This window comes from Scomber japonicus, chromosome 15, assembly GCF_027409825.1.
Source record: "Scomber japonicus isolate fScoJap1 chromosome 15, fScoJap1.pri, whole genome shotgun sequence".
Lineage (NCBI taxonomy): Eukaryota > Metazoa > Chordata > Actinopteri > Scombriformes > Scombridae > Scomber > Scomber japonicus.
The window spans coordinates 17,916,186-17,937,007 of NC_070592.1; the positions used below are offsets into that span (position 1 = coordinate 17,916,186).

Below are 20,822 nucleotides of genomic sequence, written 5' to 3' on the forward strand. Positions count from 1 at the left end.
TGAGGTAGCAAGGTGAGGGGGAGAATTACATGTCAAGGCTTATTTGGGAGATACAGACAGTGAGCAGTCTCATGTGGCTCTGCAGAAATTTCTCCATCCTGCGGTTTTGCAAAGCATGCTGAGTTGCAAACAGTTTTATTACCTCCTGCAGGGCTCAGCAGGACCTGAAGCAGCACGCACGGCAGGAGTGTGTTGATGCTAAAAACAGTATTCTGCATAGTCTTATTGCAAACTAGAATAATTTACCCAAATGGTTACAGAGGACGGATCACTGAATATTTCATCAAACAAACATAATTCACCCACGCTGAGGAAATAATTGAAGAGGAGGAAATCTGGGTGCAGCTGCTCTGACTTCAGAGATGAAGAAACATTAGTATAGTGTAAAACCTACATTACATCTATGGTAAAATATTATTAGCATTAGTAGGTTGTTTTCTGTTGTTTTGACTCCACTACAGCATACTAGATTTTAAATGAAAACAAAAGGTCAAAACTCAATCTCAATCTCACTCAATCTTTTGAGGGCGTTCATATTCATATTTGTTGAATTTACAGTGTAGGAACTTGAGAGTTGTGTGTATAAAAAGGAGAACACCTTTTACATGGTTCATTGGATGTGGATGTAAACACTCTCCAGTTGAAGCTACAGTGCAAGCCTGAACGTGAACCTGAATCACTGTTCCAAACAAATTCAAAGCACTGAGATACAAAATAATGCAATTTTACTACTTGCAGACAGCACACGATTTCATTGAGCCTTTACGAATTACAAAGACTGTGAGCATACTGTTCTGTTCAATGACTAATCCAAATAGACCATTTTTGTATTTCCTTTTCCAGCAGAGCAGCTGCTTTCCAGCGAGCTGAAATGTCATGACTGAATCATTCTCACCACTGCACAAATGCACTTAAAATTTTCTGCCTGAACAGAGATGGCACTGTGTGAGTGCAAAGTCATGTTACTGTGATTAGGTAACTGTTTCTCTAAGCTTTACTGGACTTAAATCAGCCTTTAAAAAAATACCAAAGCTATACTTCAGCATTATTCTGACTGACACTGGAGCTACAATGATGAAATAGGCTATATCCACTATACAATGAAATACTACCATTATCAAACATTAGGCTGTATATAATCTTAATCTGAGGCTGAACGTGGCTACTGTACATGTGTGTATTTGTAACCACCAACAGGAAACCATTACAAAATACTTCTCTCAACATTACAATCTGTAATTATGGTCTTCATGTAAAGGACATAGGATGGGTATGACTACTTACTAAAAATGTTATAAGGAGACAAAGTGCTGATACTGAGCAATTAATACACCTAATAAAAAATACTGAACGTGCTGTAAATCATCATCTGCTTACTACAGTATATAGAGCACTATTTATTGTACCCAATCTCTATTTCCTGTGTGAAAATGAATGGATGTACAGTAGAACACTACATCATGCCCTGACAAACAGCAAAAAAATCTCAGGCTAAACACTTCTCAGCACTGAACTATGCTCTTAATTGGTTGAAACGAGTTATGTAAAAGCTCTCTGGCTTCCCATCGCTGAGAAACAACCCTCTCTTCCACAGCAGGCTAACATGGTTGGGAGATGAGGTGGACGACTGGACACATCAAGTGCCTGAGGAGTCTGACACTTTCTGATGGATGAGTCACACAGCCATGGAGACACACACACACACACACACACACACACACACACACACACACACACACACACACACACACACACACACACACACACACACACACACACACACACACACACACACACACACACACACACACACACACACACACACACACACACACACACACACACACACACACACACACACACACACACACACACACAGATCTGCTTGTAGTGAAATGACACGCCACGAAACAGCAGGGTAGATATGAAGTCTCTCAATTTAAGTCACTTTTTATGACTCTTTTTGACAAAGCATATGGGTCCCCAGCAGACAATTTGGATGGATGGAAAACGGGCTGTGAAGAATTTTCTTTGTCCTATACGTCCATCTGCACAGCCAGATGTTTGGTGCCTGTTCTTCCCATAAAGTAGGTAAAAGGACACCGTGATGACCAGTTTAGGTTATGCTGGACCATATGCCCACATAGATCAACAGATGTAGTCAGGGTTCTACAGTGAAAGTACAACACTTTATGACAATATGCCATATAAATAGATACGTGCAACAGTTGTTTATTTTTGGCTCCTCTATTCAGTCAGAATGCTAAACCTGCTGCACAACTGCAGCCATGTCCTTGGCAAGGACACTCCAACATAGTGAATATTCCTGTAGGGTCTTATACAGTACTGTAGTTTAACAGTGGTAGTGTCCAAAATCACATTCTATTTAACATGTTACATGCTATATTTGATTCTTTGCCATTTTTTTTGTCCAAATTGTGCTTGTATGAACGGGGGACTAATGATTATTTTCATTTTCTGTAAAAGGAAAATTTTGTCTATATCTCATATTTGTGGATATTCTGATAATGGGTCATGTTAACTTTGACAATGTCACTTCAACTGTAGAGATTTGGAATACATGAAAATCTGACAAAACAACATATTAGAGCAAGCTGCACAAGTTTCCTAAAGCCTTCCCCAATTAATTTAAATATGACCCAAATTATTAATTAAAACACTTCTCTGAGTCCTAACAATAGTTAAGATGGAAATTAGCCTTCTAGATTAGCTATTCCAGCTAACTCTATAGGGATCTTCCACAGGAGCCACATCCCAGTTAACGAAACTAGCTATCCCTTCCCTCGTATCAGTATTAATGTTTTGATGAATTTGTAATCTTTAAAATATTAAAATATTGTGAAAAATATGAATCACAAATTCCCTAATTACAAAGCAACAGCATCAAATTGCTTGTTTTAGCACAGAAAAAGCCACAAATCTTCACACACCACCAGTGAATATTTGGTCTTTCTGTTTTAAAATTGCTGTTAATTTGCTTGACTAATCAATCCACTAATCATTTTGGTACTAGGCCCCTCTCACACAGTTATCTCCTGGTAGGGTCCTTGGGAGCAAACAATGTGTCCAGAATTCATTTTATTAGGTCAAGGATCAAGAAAAGTGTTCAATGCAAATTAGCTAACAATAACAAGTTTCAATTTAGCTATAGGTTAAACTAAATATAACTGCACAGAAATGGGAATATTTACAGAATTTCTTGTCAACATGACAACAGAAACGTTCCACAACATCACGCAATATCATCATGAAAGCACGACTGCTCAAAGGTCACAGAGAGTTCTCCTCTCCTCTCATTTTCTCTCCATCCATTCATCTCCTGGGATGTGTGTGGTTGGGCTGAGGTTGGGGTCATCACACTGACTGTTCTTGTGTATGTATGTGTATGGAAGCGCAACGGAGTGTGAGACAGCTGTCGCCCGTCTTGCTCTTATCAGCGTCTGCTCAACGTGAAAGCTCAGAGGTCTCTGTGACGTCAACTAAGAGCTACAGTAATTACTCAACTGGCCATCACACAGCTGAGTCCTGGACAGGAGTGAGGTGACTAAGCATGTGTGCTAAAAGTGTGTGTGTGTGTTTGGCAGCCGTGTGTGTGTGTGTGACAGGAATGAGTGGGCTGAATGCCACCCTGACATCTGTCAAGGTCCAGTGTGTATTTGTTTGTGTGCATTTGTGTCCGTGTGTGTGCACAAAGTAAGCGAAACAACCCTCAGAGTCACCTTGCAGCTACGCCACATGATGAATACACAGTGAAAAGTGCCATCCTCACTCTAATTACAATACCAGCATGCCCTGATGTCCAACTGTGACAAGGGGAGTGGGTGTGTGCGTGTGTGTGCATGTATATGTGCGTGTGTCCAGCAAGCAGTGTCAGCACCATCTTTCCAGTCCAGTCACTGTGTGTGTGTGTGTGTGTGTGTGTGTGTGTGTGTGTGTGTGTGTGTGCAGGATGCCGAGGCTGCAGGTACACAGAGATGCACGGCTGTGTGGATGACTTAGCAGGCTGACTGTGTACTTCTCTTGCTAGAGCAAGCAACACCACAGCATCATGTACAGGCAGCTGAAATCAATATTAGGCTCATTCCAGGTAACAAAAAGCTTGTAGTTATGTCATTTATCAATTTACTGCCATTTTCATTGACATGGGTTACTCAAACTGGGAAAAATAATCATATATGAATATAAATGCTTTCAAATTGGGTTCCAACTGCAAGATTACATACACTTACATGATCAGACTTTTTTCTATGCACAATTTGTACAATTTGCAGGGAAAATGATCTTGCAAGCTAATTAAGAACTAGCTAGCTGTTTAAACTAGATTATACTTGCCAAAATATGTTACTCTGAAATATAATGTCTCCATATTTTGGAAATCTATTTCTTGTGTGTTTTTTTTAATCAAGCAATCGGTGAATTAATCGTTTTTTATAATGTTTGGGACACACCATCAGTGGGGTTGTACTTGCTCTTCCAGTCTGAGTTTCCCTACCACAAATCCTACCACTAATGATCATTAAATAAAGATGCCAGTAGAATGAGGTCACTGGTTGAAATCTCTGCTCTGAAATGCATGATGAAAAAATAGGCACAGCAAGAATGGCATGCAAAATTATTTGTCTACAGTATTGAATTTGCTTTTTAATATACGCGTTTGCAAACATCAAGTATTTCATTTCAGGGAGGAAAGAGAAGCACAGCGAGAACCTCAGCTAGATAAGGATGAAAACAGGGAAAGTCAAAGCCTTATTGCCACTGTGGTTTCTAATTACATAACTGAACCAGTTTAGCATGCAGAGTCCCCAACAATGGTCAAGACGCATTAGAGGACAGACAGTGAGCGAGGGATAGCAGAGCAGCAGATGGAGAGAGGGAAAATGAGACTGAGGGGGGGAAAGAAGAGAATCCATCAGACCTCCGGACTAGCACACATATTCCAACAAATTTAACAGTACATCTGCTTTCACAGAACGTTCATATTTTCTCAAATACAATAAGGCTTGTGCATCCAGCTGAAACGTTTCCATCACATCCGTGCAGCGCTGGGTTGCATTTATTAAAAATAAGTCTTTCATATCTTAATACATACAGATATGGCGGCTACAACTCGTGCTATAATAATGTACCTTTGGTCTAATACTTAATATCTCATATCAGACAGTGTAACTCCTGCTTATACAAACATACACTCCAAGTTTTTGCAAATGGAGAAACAGACTGGAGAACATTTTAACCAGCTTACATTCACATATTTGCGCACAAACACACACACACAGTATGAACATGAAAAAATAAATTATACTTCCAAAACTGATGCTGGGGGTCAAATTAATTATACACTGGTATTATAAAGCAGTTAAACTTGTAAAAACTGGACTAGCTAATTGCATGATAATTACTTCTGGGAGTATAAAACTGAAGGAGGCACTTTCCTTCATTTAACGTAGGAATGCAGTTTAGTCCCTCCACTCTGGAAACAAGTGCACTGGCCATTCTTATTAACACTTCAAAGACTGTTCTTCACCATTGACATGTTAAAGCTTGATTTGACTGAATAGTTCAATTGGATTTCTATGACATTTAGTCTCATTCTGTAATTTCTGTAAAGAAAGAAAAGTAATTTGAAGCAAATATTCCTGCTACCTTTACTGTGAATATACTGTATGTTGTCTAACAGTTGTTATCTACATTTTATATAATTAATTTTTACTATTCTTTATTTTCATTGGTTTATCCGTTATTTTCATGAGCTCTTTTTGTGTGTTCAGGTGTTCTGCTCTGTATCTGTTGTTTTTTGTTACATTATGGTGTTAATGTGTCAGAAAAGTTCATTTTAGATCAAATCAAATCATTTTAGATCAGATCAAATTATAATTTTACTTCTAAAAAACTACGGTTTCATTTTACAAGACCTCAGCAAGGACTTTAATGTACTGCAGTGTTTTGAGTGTGTGTGTGTGTGTGTGTGTGTGTGTGTGTATACATTTAATGAGAGGGTGAGCTGAACCTAACTACATTTGTTTTGTCTGATTTCACCCTTGACAAGCTCTGCTAGTAAGGGGCCTTTTGGGAAAACAGTTTCAGTTCATTGGGAGCATGGTGTATAGTTTCTCATACAAAAAAAAAAAGAAGAAAAAAAAAAAAGTGAAACAAATAAAAAGTTTAAGGGGGTAAGTGTTGGTGACAGGCTGTTAGATTACATCAACGGAGCTGCAAGTACGAAAACACGCAAGTAAAATGAGACCGGCAGCACTGTCATGAGGTGGGTTGTGTTTCATCCACCACAGCACTTTAGTCCACCAAGGGTTGCTGAGAGCAGACGAGGGACAGAAGTGTCTGAAAAACTCCACGGATGATCAAAACTTGAGATTCTCAAGTACCCATCTGTCAAGTTTGTTGTTATTTGTGCACTCCAATTTAAAAACCTTTCACTGGTGTATGCCTGAGGCCATGAAGTGGAAAACCCTGAAGAACGCACCACCTCTTACACACAAAGCTGCAATTGACAACTGTGTAAAGTGGTTGCTGACTACCAAACAGATCCTTGTGTCACAAATTGAGGGATACTTGGAATTCTACACTTGGCCTTTCTTATCCTTGCCATCATCCACTTCGCTCGTGATTCGTGGAGGAGATTTATGGGAGGGATTAGCAGCTAAATCCTTAAGACTTATTGAGTGATTTCAAATGGGATCAGTTTCTAAGCTAATGTTCAGGTAACAATAACGTTAGCATACTAATATTTGATCTTGGACATTAATTTTCACCCCACTGCAATATTTCGGTAGTGGAAGCAATGGCTCAGAAATGATAAATGAGACAGAGTACGAACACATCATGCAAGATAATATTCATGCAACATAATTCAGCATCCCTACTGACCTCCATGTTCCGTACAGTGCTTTGACAACTACCAGTAAGTTAAAAACAAATATGGAAAATTAACCTTGAGATTTACTAAGCAACCTCCCATTCTTGTTCATATATTGTCCTTATGCAACTGCTAATATATCATATTAATTACTGGGTAATGTAATGGCTCGTCAGCATGAGAGAAAAAATGTCTCTCAGTGGGTCAGAAATGTAATTAATCCTGTTAAAGTGATACACTCAGAGTTAAACTCCACCCCTGTAGCCTTCAGAGGTGGATGGGAAGTGTTTAGGTTTTATTCAGAACTACAGATGCATGTGCTTGAATTCATGTTGATTTCAAATCTTCATGGCATAACTAACTATCAAAATGTCTACAGAAATCTTCTTAACCCACTTCTGCAGCATAATCTACCTCTCTGCTGTCCATCAGTAGAATTTAAGAATCATCCACACAGTCATATTTTAACCAAAAATATGCTAAATTCACCAAATCACCAAAAGGGGGAGAGGCACAGTGGGCAACTCAGGAATGTCATTACAGTGGGAGTTGTCCAGTTAATGAGTGTTTGGATGTCTCTTACTCACCTGCTGAGTTTGAACATACTGTACTGAAACCACCCAGGCACACACTTACACACACACTTACACACACACACACACACACACACACACGGTTCCTTTCAGTGTTACTAAGAAAGCAAAATCCCATTAAAAAACAAACCAACATTGAATTAACACACTAGTATTATCTGTTTAGCTGAAGGCTGATGATGTTTGCTTCTCTGTCAACAGACCTCTATTGTTTTTCTGAACTATTAAAAACACATTAATGAGACACATTGCACTGGAGGACATGTTCCTTCATTACCATCAGCATGTGATTCAATCCCATATACACACATATATATTCTGCTGCTGTAAATACTCACTCGCACATCAAATATGCATTAACATGCTATTTAAAATAGTACCCAACAAATGCACAATTTACTCCTGTTTAAATAATGTTTGCTAAAATCTTTCACATCCAAAAAAAAAAAAAACATTGCTCACAAAATGGCACAAAACTATAAGATTAGACATTGCCAAAGAACATGAAAAGAAGCCTGATGAATATTGGCGGCACATTCTTTGGTCAGATAAAACCAAAATAAATGAGTTTGGATCAGATGGAGTCCAGCGTGGCGTGGACCTGGCCAGGACTACCACAGTGATTGCATAGTGCCAACCGTGAAACACAGAGGTGTACTGGTATGGGGCTGCATGAGAGCAAAAGGTGTAGGAGAGATGACATTTATAGAGAACATTATTAATGCAACATGGTATACAGTACCCAAATACTAAATGAAAAGATGACTACCAGTGTCAAGATGGTTGGCAGGAGAGGAAGTTTCCAAAATAACCATGATCCACAACGCACTGCAAAAATCAACTAGTTTAAAAAAAAAACAAACAAAAGTGAAAACTATATCCTGGCTAAGTATGTCCCCTGACCTGAATCCAAAAGAAAGAAGATAGAGCAACAAAACCCCTCCAGCAAAGAGCATCTGTGAAGAAAGACAGAACATCTCTCCTCAGATTTGGCAATACTAGTATCAACTCTGCCCAGCAGGATCCAATCTGTCATCAGAAATAAAGGCAGGCATACCAAATATTAAAGAATGAAATAATGGGGTCTCATTAATGAACAGTGTACCGACTTTTGTTGTAGTCCCTTCTAAAATATGGACTTTTCATCATAGTTTAATTATTCAAATATTCTGTTTAATTCTTCTTGGGTATTGTCTAAAAACAGATGCAGTGGTGTTAAATGGGAAGTATTAGTAGTAACTTAACATTTTAGTGATATTGACCAGGGGTGTACTCAGTTGTGCTATATATACTCTATTTGTAATCTGTTTGTAAATGAAGGGGCTTGAGACTGACAGTTGGAAAGTATAGAAATAAGGGACCAGCACATTTATGGTTTTGGTCTTTGCATGAGATTTGTTGACATTAAGGAAATTATTTTTAAATTTTCAGCTATAATATTCAGAAGCAGTGTTCTTAACCCACCACAAAGGAAGATATAAACCTTAATGCTGTGAGGAGAAATAACATATAGACATGAAAACAAATACACCAAAATAGAAAAATCTATACAAATATTCCACATGATGAATTGTGATATTACACTATGCTCATGAGTTATACACTGGAGCTGTCCTTGGTGCTGAACCTTTGTTCTGACTTTGGCTGATGGAAATCACAGTTACAAATATAGGGACATAGAGCCTGCCAAGACCTGCCTGTGTGTGTGTGTGTGTGTGTGTGTGTGTGTACATGCATGTGTCTAGTCCCTTTTTTTGAGTTTCACGTGTGCATCCATGCCCAGACCTGCCATGACTCGCCACCCAGCTCTCAATCTTAGCAATGAGATGCCACACTGTGAATCACCAAGCAGGGCCATTACTCACCACGCCCGGCCCTTTCTAAATAATGTCATAAATATTCCATGGGCCAGCTTAAACAGCATAGTCGAGAAAGTCATGGCTTGGCGCCTCATATACACAGATTCCATTAAGCCTTGTGTTCCTGCAGGAACACGGTGGGACAATTAATCTTTCAGGATCTGAAGCAGGGCAACAACAAATACGGGAGTGAGAGAGAGAGAGGGTATGAGTTAATGGAAGAAGGTGAAAGAGAGGAGGGAAGCTGAAAGACAGGACCAGAGTGACACCTGGATAGTGTTATGAATTATGTAGAGTCTAGCAGCACTGATGACTGATTCAACTAACAAGCTCCCTTACCTCTTTCTCCAGACCAAATCAGCATAGAAATATGTCAACAGCCAAAAGGGAAAATGTCAAAATCAGAATGTTAAAATAGAATTAAACTAACTGTATTCCACATTTCATCTGTTGACCTGAAAAAGGATTGAAGCAGACTCATAAACAGCTTCATAGTTATTTGTGAAAATGCAAGTTACTACTAGCGTGTGTATTGGTGTCATTTTCTTCGAATTCTTGGGATGGAAAAAGAGAGAGACACAGCATGAAAGCATGGGAAAGGATTGCAAGTCTGAGAGGGACAGACCCACAGAGAGGAACAAGAGAAAGCTGACACAAAGAATGAAGAGTGAGAAAAATGAAGCTAAAAGGAGCTTGAAGAGGCAAACAGGGAAGAAAAACCACTTCAACAACCCCAGAAAATCCAGAATCCCTCTTCATCCTCATGAGACAACAAGAAGTGTCTGGCCCCTACCAGAGCCACAGTGGCATTTCACAGAGACAGAGAGAGCAAATGAGCCATTAAGACATCACAGCCATCACCATTAATCCGCTGTTTCTTTATTCAGCCTTTATCCGCAAAGGGATGTGAAGCAGAAAGGGGAACATTTTAAAAATCTGAAATGAAGTCTTATTTTTCCTTCACCAGGGGTTTGGACTGCTTTTAGAGAAACAGTTTTTCAAAGACAACTCTTTAATGCAGAATTACACTGTGCATGTGTTCTGGTTTGCTTTAAGTTTTGGGCATCCACCAGCTGCTCGGCATCATGTTTTTTTTTAATTTTTTACAACTGCTATCATTTAGAGGGTAGGGCTACTAAATAGAAATATCACTGTGTTCTTCAGTGATGGATAAACAAGAAGAGTCTATGCAGCCATGCTTGAGGTTGTACTTAGGCATGGTGGTTTGAGCTAAATGCTAACACCAGCATGCTAATGTGTTCACAATGACAAAGCTGATGTTAAGCCACACCATCATAACTGATAAAACATTATGGAGATACAAATACACCCTCCAACATCCTGATTAGTGGCAGGTATTTCACTGTTTCTCTGTCGAAAGGTCAACCACATGATGGCAGTCAGTGAGGAGCAGAGACTAATTTCTCTCTGCACTTCCCTCTGGGAAAATGCACACTCATGCTCCACCACACACACCCACACACCACACACCACACACCACACACACACACACACACACACACACACACACACACAATCTTTCTAATGACTGGTCATTACTCACAAAAGGTTCTACAACACCTGCCTGGCCCATGATACATTCATCCTACTCATACATTCATTAGTGCGTGTTAATATACAGAGGGCTAATGGGGTGTGTATGAAAATACACTTAGCTCTCTACCAGAGAAGATGCAGTGCAGTTTATAACTAGTCTGGGACATAGTGGCTTTCTCCCATAAGGATAAGACACATTTAATGCTCTGTGAGTCTGTGCAAATATTTACTGGAGTTGTGACAAAGATGGATGGGAGCATGAGGATTTGGGACGCAATAAATATAAATATATCAAGATGTTTTCTTTCGTCTGCTGTCCCCAGTGAATTCCTGCATGTAATTTGTATTATTGTATTCCCTTTGTATATATATGACCTATTTGCCCATACGGGTCTTTATCATGTCTTAATCAGGTGCACCTGCTGTTATTATGGCAGCAGATAGCAGACAGATATATCCTTCACCTTACCAATTCTTATTTGTCCCCTTCATTTTATACACATAACCACACTATACCACATCATACATATTAATGGCTAACAGCTTTAGTAAAGAGGACATTATACAGCCACTGGGAATAGAAAGGCCCAGAACTATGAGTCAAGGTCACTGCTGTGATTCAACTTCTGCATTCAGTCTTGCGGGTACATTTTAGTGTCATAACATAATAGCAATAACAACAATACTACTACTACTACTAATAATAATAATGATAGACTCTGTTTGCTATTGCAAAAAAACTTAAAAAATGTTAAGTTTATCATGGAAACCAACATGTTCAGGCAAAAGTTGTAGGTCTGGTTGTATGTTCTGTTATTATAAATGTATGAAATATCACACTAGCCCCAGATCTATTTATTCAAACAAGCAAGTCTCTCAAAAATGTTGTCTTATTCATAATTATAGCCTGGCATTCATCCTAAGGATTTAGTTCTTATTGCCCAATACTTCAACTACAATTTTGAAAAGCGTTAGAGATAAAGATGTTGTCTTTTCCCTGTTATGAGATGAGTCTGGTCACTTAATCTGCATTGTGATATGAATGAGGTCAAAGCTATATTCCGAAGAGAGATTAAAGCAAATTCAGTCCTCTAAGAGCGAAGGTCAAAGGGGCACGAGCAGTGGGGCACATTTGGATCAAAACTAATTAGACATGCTGAATAAAAATAGAGCCCAGAGACACATGAAACATATCACAGGCACAAGTACATGCACACACAAATACAAAACTTACACAGAAGGTGCAACCAGGTCAATGGAAAAAAAGACAAACTAGAGGTTGAGTGCATGTGTGTCCATGTGTGAAGGTAGCTGAGATCATTCTCGCCAAAGAGCATGGCCCTCTGTCCCTGCACACCAGATCACACAGCAATGCAGAGTCATACTGCACAGCTGGAGCCGTGACCTGTGTCACCACACTTTCACCTTACCAGGACTAAAACCCTCAAATGACACCCTGCCTCTTTGGGTGAGGACTGTTGCCGGTTAGTACATTTGTGTAATAAAGCAGTGTGGATGGCATTTTTCCAGTTACAATAAATATCTAAATCCATTTGCCTTTGCAGACTGTGTACTCAAAATTTGATGAGGACTGGGAGGAAGGTGGAGACATTTTGCATTAGAGCAGAGTCTGGCAGAGATAAGAGCATATTAAAAAAAATGGCCAAGAAAATTACAATATGCTTGGAAATGCTTTAAAAAAAGTACTGCTGTACCACCTTATCTTGTACTGAAACCTAGCCTAGTACTTTTATCAATAATGTTAAGGACAGATGAGATTTGGATTTGGATTAAGTTCAACAGAGCATTTTTAGGTAGGTAGAGATACAGAAGTGAAAACTATTTTTTCATGAAATTATTTCTAATGTCTTTGCTGTAATTTGCAAGCACGAGTCAAGTCTAAATCCTCTGAAAGAACTAAACAAAAAGAACATAAAACACATGACCAGATGAAAGGGCACATCAGTTTAAACCTGAGCTAAGAATGCCGTCTCCCTCCCTATAGAGAGCAGCAGGGGTCAGTCTGGAATGGAGAGGAGACCAACTCACCTATTTAAACAAGTTTAACAAATGAAAAGGGCACATCAATTTGGAATGGAAGTGGGCACAGCATCTCTTTCTCCGCACAGTGTGCCTCCCAGAGGCGATATATTAGACTGAAAGGGGCTCACTGGGGGCGAGGTGCATCACTAAATAATGAACTCCCGGCAGCACAATCACTGAGGATAATGGCTGCTTTCATCTTAACAGGGAGGAAATGTGTGTACTTGTAAGTGTGCGTGTGTGTCTGGATGTTTGTATTTTTGTGCACATATAACTATTAGCATCTCTGTGGGTAAAGTGCTCCCTGGGCTATTTTTTTCCTACTGCCTATACTCTCATTTTGAAGATACTGTGAGCAAAAGAAGTGAAGTGAGATTAAGAAGAGCTGTTATCTATACAGTATACTCATTGTGGAGGGTGTGTGAGTGTGTCTGGTTGCTGATGCAGACTTACGAAGCTCGCCCACTTTCAGAATCTCACAGAGCATCTTGGTCAGTTCGATACTGCTGCGGCCAAATGGACACTCGTGCTTGTCTTCTCGACTGCTGTTCTCAAGAACAATCTACAAACACAGACACTCAAATGAGCCAGACACAAACATGAGGATCATATCTATTCAGTGCTAAAAAATGTCATATTTTAGCGAAATGTACTCTCTGAATACAATAACAGATGATCCAGCCTGTAAATTAGAGGATATCTTGACTATACAAAGGTGATGCAACATGATCATTAACATTTTCTGTGATTATTTCTGGCATGCATGCATTATGTGTCTTTCATTCTGGTTATTCACACTGTCACCTGGCTGAAACTGGGGGGGAAGTGGTAGTGGAGAGCATTACTGTCTATATCTTTTTTGACAAAGTCCAAAATTCTCAGATCCTCCACATAGGAGGTTTAAAATCATCTTATCAATTGACATTAAATAAATAAATTCAGAAAGGATGAATCTGCAGCCTCGACAGAATTATGTATTCTCTAAGTGCTTTTTGGTTATTTGCTGTATAATATTCATTACATTCCAATAATGACAATCTGACAAGTCACACTAAAGGTCATTTACTCATAAATGTTGCTGTTACGTTTCAAACTATTGTCATTATTTGACCGTATCTGACCCTCTAAACTACCAGTTTGGAAATCGAAAAGCATAAATGAATTCTCAATAGCTAAAAATTCACTGTAATTATGTGGATGGTGGCAGCACGCCATAAATGAGGCCATCAAGGTCCCAATCATTTCAGCAGGTGACAGTTTAATTTGGGAAATTGGAGGCTGTTTTCTCCTCCTTGTCGACTGATAAGGGCTGAGTTGGCATTACTAAAGGCATCTTTTTTTCCGCTTTCATTTCTAGAGACCATGAGTTTCACACTAACATAAAGACAGAAGACACACACAGACATTGAGATGTTGTGGTTAAACTGCTGCATGTGTACAGTGCTGGACAGCTGCCATAAAATGATTCTTACTAATCTGATTTACTAAATAGAAACTCAAACAAAAAGACACTAAAGTCAGTGAAAATCTATTTATTCTAGACAATCACTACACTAACTGTATCAGTGATATTAATCTATTCACCAGGATTATCAAATCATATTGCTCAGGGAATAAAAGTAAAAGGAATCATTTCTATTGTTTGGACTGATCACATTTTTGAAATGGAGTTTTCGCTGAGAGATTATTTGGAAATGAGCCAGAATCTACAAACAAGCGAATGAGCTGGAGGGAAAGAGAAACTTACTTAACTTACTTACAACACCATAGATATCACTGGGCACTGTGTGTGTGTGTGTGTGTGTGTGTGTGTGTGTGTGTGTGTGTGTGTGTGTGTGTCTTTACCCTGATGTAGGCGTCCTGGTGGTGTCTGGCAAAGTACAACATGTTATCCAGAGCCAGCATGCCTGGAGGTATCTGGGTGAAATCCACAGCTGGATTCACATGGTTCTGAGAGACAGAAGAGGAAGAGGGTACATACTTCAATATAGATTACCAAATCTCTTTTTTAACCATACTCCATATACTACATCCATATAGATATACTAAACATATTATTTTCCCCAGCACACACATTGTGCATAAGACTGACCATTGTGTTGATACTAGGATCTGAATATCAACTTGCAGTAGTAGTTAATATTATCTTAGAATAGTAATACATTACAATCAGTATTGTAGGTTTTTTGCATCATGTCTCATCATTACCTTTTCTTAAATTGATTTAAGATTATTTACAAATTTTGTTTATAGAGCGCTTTTAAAAGCTACTCAAACATGTTTTGACAGATTAACAAAAACCTACATATGACACAAGCAAGAGAATACACTAAAATGACAAGTGCTCATAACAAAATAAGCAATCATCAAAATTATGAGAAAAAAATGATTATTATTATTAGGTAATGAGGCAGATAATCTCAAAACTGTCATCAGATTTGGATCACTGAATTCTTATTATTGCACAAGAATACGTTAAGCTTTACTGTGATGGACTATATAGTTGATCTTTTTCTAAATGTACAGTCTTGGCCAAAGGTTTTGAGACTGACACAAATTTTGGTTTGCTGCTTCAGTGTTTTTAAATCTTTTTGTCAGATGTTTCTATGGTATATTGAAGTACAATTATAAGCATATCATAAGTTTCAAATGCTTTTATTAACAAATCAAGTTTATGCAAAGAGTCAATATTTACAATGCTGACCCTTCTTTTTCAATATTTCTGCAATTCACCCTGGCATGCTGGATATCAGCATCTGGGCCAAATCCTGACTGATGGCAACCCATCCTTGCATAATCAGTGCTTGGAGTTAATCACAATTTTGGGGTTTTTGTTTGTCCACCCGCTTTTTGAGGATTGACCAAAGGTTCTCGATGGGATCAAGATCCGGAGGAGTTTCCTGGCCATGGACCCAAATTTAAATGTTTTGTTCCCCAAACCACTTAGTTATCACTTTTGCCTTGTGACATGGTGCTCCATCATCATGGCAAAAGCATTGCTCATCATCAAATTGCTCCTGGATCATTGGGAGAAGTTGCTCTTGGAGGATGTTATGAGACCATTCTGTATTCATGGTAGTGTTTTCACTCCCTTGGATGAGAAGCAACCCCATACATGAATGGTCTCAGGATGCTTTACTGTTGGCATGTCACAGGACTCATGGGAGTGCATTTTTCCAGATGTCCCAAACAGTCAGAAGTCTTCATCAGAGAAAATAACTTTACCCCAGTCCTCTGCAGTCCAATCCCTCTACCTCCTGCAGAATGTCAGTCTGTCCTTGATGTTTTTCTCAGAGAGAAGTGGCTTCTTTGCTGCCCTTCTTGACACCAGGCCATCCTCCAAAAGTCTTCACCTCAGTGTACGTGCAGATGCACTCATGCCTCCCTGCTGCCATTCCTCAGCAACCTACAGTATGCACTGGTGGTAACCCCCCCCCCCCCCCCCCCCCCCGCCCGATCCCGTAGCTGAATTCTCTTTATGGTCCTGGCACTTACTGGACTTTCTTGGGCACCCTGAAGCCTTCTTCACACCAATTCAACCTCTTTTGATGATCCGATAAATGGTTTATTTAGGTGGCAATCTTACTAGCAATGATGCCTGCACGTGTTTCCTTGGACGTAACCATGGTTAACAGAAGACGACAATGATTTCAAGCACCACCCCCCTTTTAAAGCAACCAGTCTGCTCTTCTACTTCAATCAGCACGACAGGGCGACATCAGCTGCCTTGTCTTAGTTAACACTTTCTCCTGAGCTAATAAGAAGATCAGAGAAATGATGTTAACAGGTCATTTTGTGGCAGGGCTAAAATGCAGTGGAAATGGGGTTTTTGTGATTAAGTATATTTTCATGGCAAGGGAGGACTTAATTAATTGTAATTCATCTAATCACTCATCATAACAATCTAGATTTAATGCAAATTGCCACCATAAAAACTGAAGCAGCGAACTTTGTGAAAAACTAAATTTGTGTCAGTCTCAAAACTTTTGGTCACAACTGTAGAGGAATGAAAGAAAAAATGGTGCTTGTCTGGAGGGAACAGCAGTAAGTCAATCGAAAAACTTACTGTGTGCTTTGCAAAATGGTTGCCAAGAATGTGAATAATTTTTACTTTAGGTTTCGCAAATAATAAGCCTTCCTCTCTAGCCTCTAGACTACCAGATTCCACATAAATATTGTATGAGATACACAGACAGATAGTGTCTGGGTTGTCATAGTCTTTTAAACTTAATTCCTCCCAAAAATTGCAGAAAATTCAGTCGAATAATGATTAAATCCAGAATACACATGCAAACAAATTGCTATGAAGACATGGGTTTAAAAGTTGAGACAGGATGTTCAAGAGGAGAGTGACAGGAAGAGGAGGAAGGGAAGCAAGAAGATGGAAGATGACAAAGGACAATGAGATCTGGCTCATCAGTTTTGTCATTCTTTCCAGCAGAAAGCAGACTTATAGGCTTAAAAAGATGTCCTCAGTTGGACACATGAAAAAATATTCCAACATGTGCAACAATCAAAGTGGATGTTTGTGCCAAATTTGAAGAAAATCCCTTGAGGCATTACTGGAATATCGTGTTCATAAGAGAATAGAATAAATGTGACTAATATTTGACCTTTAACCACCAAAATCTAATCAGTTCATCCTTGAGTTCAAGTGGACATTTGTGCCAAATTTGAAGAAAATCCCCCAAGATATTCCTGAGATATCACATTCACAGGAATGGGACAAACAACCCGAAAACACAATGCCTTCGGCTATGACTGTCACTGACGCAGAGGTATAAAAACCTGAAACCATTACAACACAAACAACTGATCTCACCAGGTCTAGCTCAAGAATTATGATCTGTGTACTGTATGTGAATACAGTATGTTTGTGTGTATGCGGTCTAGTGTGGAAAACAGACTAAAGATTTTGGGGTGGGTTTTCCACGCTCATGGAAACAAGGCAGTCAAACTGGCCTTATCTTTACAGAGCACAGCTGAACACAGAACTGCAGTGGGAGTGTGGAGGGGAAGAGCTACGGAACAGCTCCAAGCTTACAACAAGCCACAGTTCTTATACTGTAGTTAGACTACTGCTTATTACATACACAAGTCACACACACACATACGTTAGAAGTAAACAGAGACATATAATAGGGTGAATGTGAGTGAGAGAAGCCTAGAGAAGAAATAGAGTATAATAAGGTAGAAAAGAGACAGGATTAAAAGCAAAGAAAAACACACTTTCACAACCAATCTCTCCTGGCATGCCCAGACAGACACACATGCTCTAATCTGCACATTTTGAAGTGGAAGACAATCATATCCAATTAACAGCCGTCCCTTGTGGAGACACTGGCACATGCTTTCTTTTCTGATCTCAGTTTTGAGGTGTGTGTGTGTGTGTGCTGTTAGTAGTTTGAGCCAGAGAATGTCATCAGAGAAGTAAAGGATTTAAGAGATATTCTGATAAAAAAAGACTTACAATGAAGCCGAGCTTCTTGTAGTCACGGGTGTACATGGACTTGCGTTTCTCGATGCTGCCGCTGTTGTTGGGCTCACACTCCACGTCAAAGGCAATTCTCCGTAGCTCAAAGATGATGTCCCTCTGAGCCTGCACATGCAGAGAAGAATATTAAAGTGCAGTTCATAAATCCATCTGCCCATTCCTCCATTCACCATTTTATAATTTAAGAATGCTCCTGCCTCCTCTCTGCTGTCTGGGGTCTTGCAGTGCCCAAGGCAATTTGGCCAACAGCTACACTTCCCACTGTTTTTATTACCTACAATAACTGGTTTTTGAACCCGCCCGAGTCAGGCCCAAACTTCTTACATGCTGCAGAATAAAAGATTAATGACTGTTTACCTCTGGCAGCCCCAGCATGCTCTGCTGTCCTGGTAGTGGATCCCTCTGTGACATGTACCTCTCTTTTTCCCTGTTTACATTTTTTTTTAAATTTGTACACCTGGAGGGTCTGAAGTAGCGTGTGCATTGTAGGTCAGGCTATGCTCTGAATAGTTATTATTCTGTCTTGCGCACCACTTATCTTAACAAATAACTTTGGTAATATTCTATATTTTTGTTATCAACAAATCCAATGAAAAGCCCAAATGCAACAATTGATCCCATTAACAAGCATTATTCCTATTTCTCTGTGCCATAAAGCTCCATTGTTGTCCATGAACAACTAAAAACATATTGAGCCACATCACTGCGCTGGGTGACGTGTTATTTCATTATGATGGAAATGGGTGCTGTGGTTTATTGTGAGTCAATCCCTCATGCCGCTGAAAATAGTCCCATACAAATACACAGTTTACTGCTGTTTGAGCAATGTTTGCTAAAATCTACAGTGGCCAGCTGTTTCCAGCAAATTACTAATCCTTCTCTAAAAATGAAAGTATACATTCATGACCCACTTTTAAAGATTAACATTTTCAGGAACAAACAGGATTGGAACTGAGTGCCACAGAAAGGCTGAGGAAGTTAGAAAGTATTGAGAGAATGACTAACCCTTTCATTTGTCAAATATTTGTGCCTGCATCAATTCCAGTTCTCACCTGGTCCTGGGGATCCATTTTGGTCATCATGCGGTCCTCCAGGAGATTGAAGGTGAGCACCTGCAGCACGTACAGCTGGTGGGCCATCTCGTCGTTGATGGGTGTGTTGCTCCGGATCACATTCTACATGGTGTGAATGAAAAAAATGAAGGGGGGGTGGGGGTGCGCAAAGACGAGGTGAAGGAGAGAGGGTTTGGGGTCAGAAAGGCCAGACATGGATTTTGGAGGAAGACGGTAAGAGATAACAAAGGAGAATAAGAGGATTTGGGAGTGAATGACGAGGATTAGAAGGGACAAGTCAGATGAGGGAACGGGAGAAGGAGAAATGAGATTTAACACAAGGGAGAGGATGAAAGAGAAAACCCGAACAGGTGTGAGAAAGTGAGTGCAGTAGATAATAACCAGCGGGGTGAGACCGAGCCAGAGGTGGCAGGTGTCATTTTCCATTCTGATATCGCACTGGTGCAGAGGCATAAACCCCAACAAAGATAAAGAGAGAGAGAGAGACAGTGTGAGAGAGAGAGAGGGACAGTGTGAGACAGAGACAGAGAGAGAGAGAGAGACACGCACGCACACACACACACACACACACACACACACACACACACACACACACACACACACACACACACACACACACACACACACACACACACACACACACACACACACACACACACACACACACACGAGGGTACACTGGACACTGGGGACGTAAAGAGCAGAAGGGCATAGACAGACTTACACTTAGGATGATGGAGCGCAGCTGTTTCTGGGCAAGAATGTGGGCCATCTCCTATAGAGGGAGAAACAGAGATGGAGAGAAAGACAGAATTTAGGGAGATAGAGAGAGAGAGAGAGGGTGGGGGATAAAACAATCAGCCAAAATAGTATATGAACAAAAAAACAACAAAAAACCCCACATTTCTTAGGGTTCTAAATGTTGAAATGAAAAATGAGTGCGGGCAAAATAAAAAAAAACTGCCATGGCACACTGCAAAGTATGCAGTGACAGGCCGTGAAAAAAAATAAGGAAGCCATCCCAAAATAGAACTTAAATCTTAAAAAGGGATGCTTAATGCACTAACTAATTTCTTCTACAGTGCAAACTACAAAGTGTGCTAATCAAGGGTGCACTTACTGTCAGGGGACAATTTAGGATGTCCACAATGTGCTCATCAAACTACCATATCGTGTGCAGTGAGGAAACAAAGTCAGAAACAGAGACACAGAGAGGATGAGTGAGTGAATGTGGGGGGGGGGGGGGGGGAGAGAGCTTAGGAGGAGGTTAAAAAAATCATTTTCCATCAGTGGTGCAGCTTGTGGAGGAAG

The 20,822-nt window shown here is 39.8% G+C and overlaps 1 protein-coding gene across 2 annotated transcripts in view; it reads right to left on the reverse strand.

The window, feature by feature from the left end:
- The window catches only part of elmo1 (engulfment and cell motility 1 (ced-12 homolog, C. elegans)), a 101,049-nt gene that overhangs the window by 30,023 nt on the left and 50,204 nt on the right, over positions 1-20,822 (reverse strand). For both annotated transcript variants that reach the window (XM_053334872.1, XM_053334871.1), the window contains exons 11-15: positions 20,236-20,286; positions 19,491-19,613; positions 18,415-18,543; positions 14,790-14,894; positions 13,398-13,506 (exon numbers count right to left, since the gene is read on the reverse strand). In XM_053334872.1, the coding sequence (XP_053190847.1) occupies positions 13,398-13,506; positions 14,790-14,894; positions 18,415-18,543; positions 19,491-19,613; positions 20,236-20,286 (517 nt within the window). The remainder of the gene's footprint in view (positions 1-13,397; positions 13,507-14,789; positions 14,895-18,414; positions 18,544-19,490; positions 19,614-20,235; positions 20,287-20,822) is intronic.